General features: G+C 58.5%; 1 protein-coding gene across 2 annotated transcripts in view; it reads left to right on the plus strand.

Annotated features, from left to right (window-relative positions):
- Window positions 1-3,719, plus strand: part of WDR5 (WD repeat domain 5) — a 16,697-nt gene that overhangs the window by 1,991 nt on the left and 10,987 nt on the right. For both annotated transcript variants that reach the window (XM_019639691.1, XM_019639685.1), the window contains exons 2-3: window positions 2,519-2,710; window positions 3,421-3,529. In XM_019639691.1, coding sequence (XP_019495236.1) covers window positions 2,630-2,710; window positions 3,421-3,529 — 190 coding nt within the window. In that variant the 5' untranslated portion in view covers window positions 2,519-2,629. The remainder of the gene's footprint in view (window positions 1-2,518; window positions 2,711-3,420; window positions 3,530-3,719) is intronic.

Raw genomic sequence — 3,719 nt, forward strand, 5'->3', positions numbered from 1 at the left:
GCCCCCCCTTACCGCAGCCCCGCCCGCGGAGGCCCCGTCCCCCTTCTCCAGACGCGGCCCCAGCGGCTCCCGGGACCCCCGGCGCTCACGCAGGCGGCCGCTCCTTCGTGGTCTGGTGACAAGTCGCCGGCCAGGGCGCTGCGGCTTCGTCCTGCAGCCGGCCTGCGGCTCCCGCCGAAGAAAGACCCCAGACCCGCCCAGGTCGGCCGGGCTGCCCCCCACCCCGAGGGCGCAGGGGCCAGGTCCCCAGGGCGCGGGCCCGCTGTCAGGACGGGAGGGGCCGCCCTGGCCGCGCCGAGGCCCCCGCCTGGCTGGCTAGAGCCGTGTTGGCTGATGTGGGGCGAGCCTCGCTCCCGGCCGCGCTGTGGCTTCCTCCCGGGGCCGCTGACCAGCGCTGGCAGGTGGGGTGCGAGACGCCGCCTCCCAGGTTGGCCGGCTGCTCAGGAGGACAGGCGAGCTGGGGTGCAAGGGGGCGCCCCGGGACCCAGGCGGGGCTGGCCGCCGCCTCCCCACGCCCGAGGGCCCAGGCTCTGCAGCGGAGCCCACGAGTCTGCGTTTTACAAGCAGCCAGGAGAGCACCCCAAGGATTGGGGGGCTCGGCCCTGGGTGGTCAGGCTCACCCGAGTGAAAAGCCTCCATAGAGGGGGCAGGTCGTGTGTGCCCTGGAGGGGGACCCCACATCGTTCCCGTTCACCTTCTCGGACCCCCCTTCCTAAGGAGCTAGCCTCTCACCAGCTTCCCCGTTGCCTCAAAATGACTGCAGCACAGAAACACCTGAATGCTCGTGAAAAAGGCCAAGCTCCCTGCCACACCCCACTTAGGTAGAAACTTGGGGCATTGAGTCCAGAAATCCTATTTTTAGGAGTCCAGCTGATTTTTGCCTGTTAATGTTTTGCTAGCCCGAGGGTTGGGTGGGTTGGGCTGGAGCTGGGAGAGGCTGGGCACCTTTTACTAGACGACCTGTTTTTGTGTTCCCTGGGCCTCACCTGAGGACAGCCAGTTTGTGGGAGTCAGGCCCCACCTCCGGGTGGGCAAGGAGCTGCTCTGGGCCTCCTGAACTACCCTTTCACCCGAATCGAAGCCCGTTCTGTCCCCACTGGTGCTCTTCTGGGCACACCCCACGGGCCACATGCCTCTCAGCCCTTGCCTGGGCTGGCTCCCACCGTGGCTAGGTCCTGTGACACAGACTTGCAGCCCTCGTCCTCAGCTCTTCTCCCCTTGCTGCTGGCTTGTCCAGCGAACTCGTTAGGAGGGCAGCACTGGGGCTCAGGATAACCACCACGCAGCTAGCGTTCACTGAGCATCAGCTGTGTAGCCACACTCTCCCCCCTCCCCACACTCAAGTGCCCGGGCTTTGGATGCAGTGGGATCCTTCTTGCTGCAGGTAAACGGCCGTGTTACGTAGGTTTTTTACAGCTGGGTTACAGTTGCACGTGGGCTTTGCACAGCTGGGTTACAGTTGCAAGCAGGCTTTGCACAGCTGGGTTACATTGTTATTCCTCTCCCCTCTTGGATGAAGACTTTAGACATGCTCTTTTTTGTATGGCTTCCATTTCGCCTTGGTGTGACAAGGGGCTTGTGCAAGCTTTCAGTTTGAAACCCCAAGTGAGAATTTATAATGTATAAACTCATTAATGGTGGTGCCAGCTCCGGGAGTTGGATGGCCAATGATATTTGCAAGAAGGTCTTGGTGGCTCCCCTTTCGAATAACGCTTTCCTATTTGCAGAATCATCTAGTGTGCTGTGAGGTATATCCAGATAATGGAACCTGTTCCTGTGTAGAGGAAATAGTCGCTTATGTACAGCTTTTGGGTAGTTGCCACTGTCAGTGGTGAACCCTAATTGAGCTGCAGTCTTTTCCCTCCTCTGCAGCAGGAGTCTTGCTTGCACGGTATCTGTGCACACTTCAGGCCTCTCCAGCAGGCAGGCCTGGCTCTGGTTTGGGCTCTCTGGCTGAGTCTTGTAGTTGTCTCACCAGGACAGAGAGCCTTTCCAGCTGCGAATGTTGTGGAAGCAGCCTGTGCCTGCAGCCTGCACGTGGCGACAGTGAAGCCCCTGTCGGTGTGGAGTGCTGAGGGAGCTTGTGTTTGGACATGGCTCTCAGCATTGTTGCATCACTTGAGATGCATTTGAGAATTTGGACAAGTTCCCAAACTCATTCTCCTGTAATTTGGCATGTTAGTTTCCTGACAAGCCTTTGGTTGGTGTTTTTAATGGATAAGGGCTCTTTGAAGAAAATTGCATTTTGTTTGCTTGAACAGTGCTCATTCCTATAGACCTCTAGGTAGCAGAATAGGAAGCATCCTTGAAGGTGGGGGCCTTTGATTACAGCTGTGAAAGGGGCCAGAGCAGGGAGTGTTAGCACAGCATGTGAAAAGCATTCACACGGAGTTAGGTTAATAGTTGGGTTCCTCAGTTTGGAACAGTGTGCCTGCTGCAGGGCTCAGTAATGTGGTCCAATGTTTTGTCCTTTTTCCTGGAAATTAATTTTCAAAATATGGTTTGCTTATTGGCCTAGGTTCCCCCACTATAGATTTCGATTAGCAGACGGCTCTTCCCACTGCGAGTCTTCCATTTGGAGCAGTGAACCTCTCTGTCCGCGTCTCCCTGCCCGGTGGGCCTGAGAGCCATGGCAACGGAGGAGAAGAAGCCGGAGACGGAGGCTGCCAGAGCGCAGCCCACCCCCTCATCATCGGCCACGCAGAGCAAGGCACGTCACCGAGGGCTCCTGGGGAACTGCGAGGGCACACAGGCTGGGAGGTCTTGGACGCATCGTTTCCCGCCCCTAAGTGTCTTCTCCCCGCCTCAGTCAGACAGCGCCAGTTTTTATTCATTGACCACACACCAAACCAGTGTTTATTGTGTGCTGTGTCGGGGTTTCCCAGGCCTGTCCCCTGGGGAGGGGCTTTAGCACCACATAGCTCCTTAGTCCTAGTTGTAAGAGTCACTGTAGGACCCAGAGAACGGGTTACGAAGCACCCCCACCCTGGCCCGCAGTTCTGACGCCCAGGCAGGTTTGCAGACCCTCCTGTAGAGAGTGGGCAGCAAACAAGACCTTTCACCCAGGGAAAGCCTTCAGGTTTGCGGGGGCTGACCCCGGGCTGTCATGGGTGGGACGTCAGTGTCATGGTGCTTCCCATGGCAGTGGGGTGGGGATTAGGGTGGTGGAGCCCAGCCACTGAGGTGGGGGCTGCAGGACAAGCAGGGTTGAGGGCAGATAATGAGCTCCGATTTAGACATGTTCAATTTGAAAGGTGGCATCCAGACAGAGAGTTCTAGGAGGCAGGTGGAGGACGGATTTGGAGCTCCACGGGTAGGTCTGAGCTGGAGGTGAAGCTTTGGGAACCAAAGTGGGCCTGGTGGTCAGTCGAGTTGGTCGGGGGTGGTTACCTTGGCTGACTGGTACCGTCTCTCCAACAGCCTACACCCGTCAAGCCAAACTATGCTCTGAAATTCACCTTGGCCGGCCACACGAAAGCTGTGTCCTCCGTGAAATTCAGCCCAAATGGGGAGTGGCTGGCAAGTTCGTGTAGGTATCAGTGGGGCCTCAGCTGCGGGAGAGGCTGGCTTGAGCTGCAGGCGAGACGCCCAGGACTTGGTGGGGGCGGGGTGTGTGTGCTCTCTACACCCAGCTGGGTTGGTGCGGCAAGCATGTGTGGCAGCTTACGTGTGGGACTAGAAGCTGTGCCCGGTGCCGCTCTGAAGTGGCAGGGTCGGGG

This window comes from Hipposideros armiger, unplaced genomic scaffold (genome assembly GCF_001890085.2).
Source record: "Hipposideros armiger isolate ML-2016 unplaced genomic scaffold, ASM189008v1 scaffold_3, whole genome shotgun sequence".
In the NCBI taxonomy this organism is placed as follows: domain Eukaryota; kingdom Metazoa; phylum Chordata; class Mammalia; order Chiroptera; family Hipposideridae; genus Hipposideros; species Hipposideros armiger.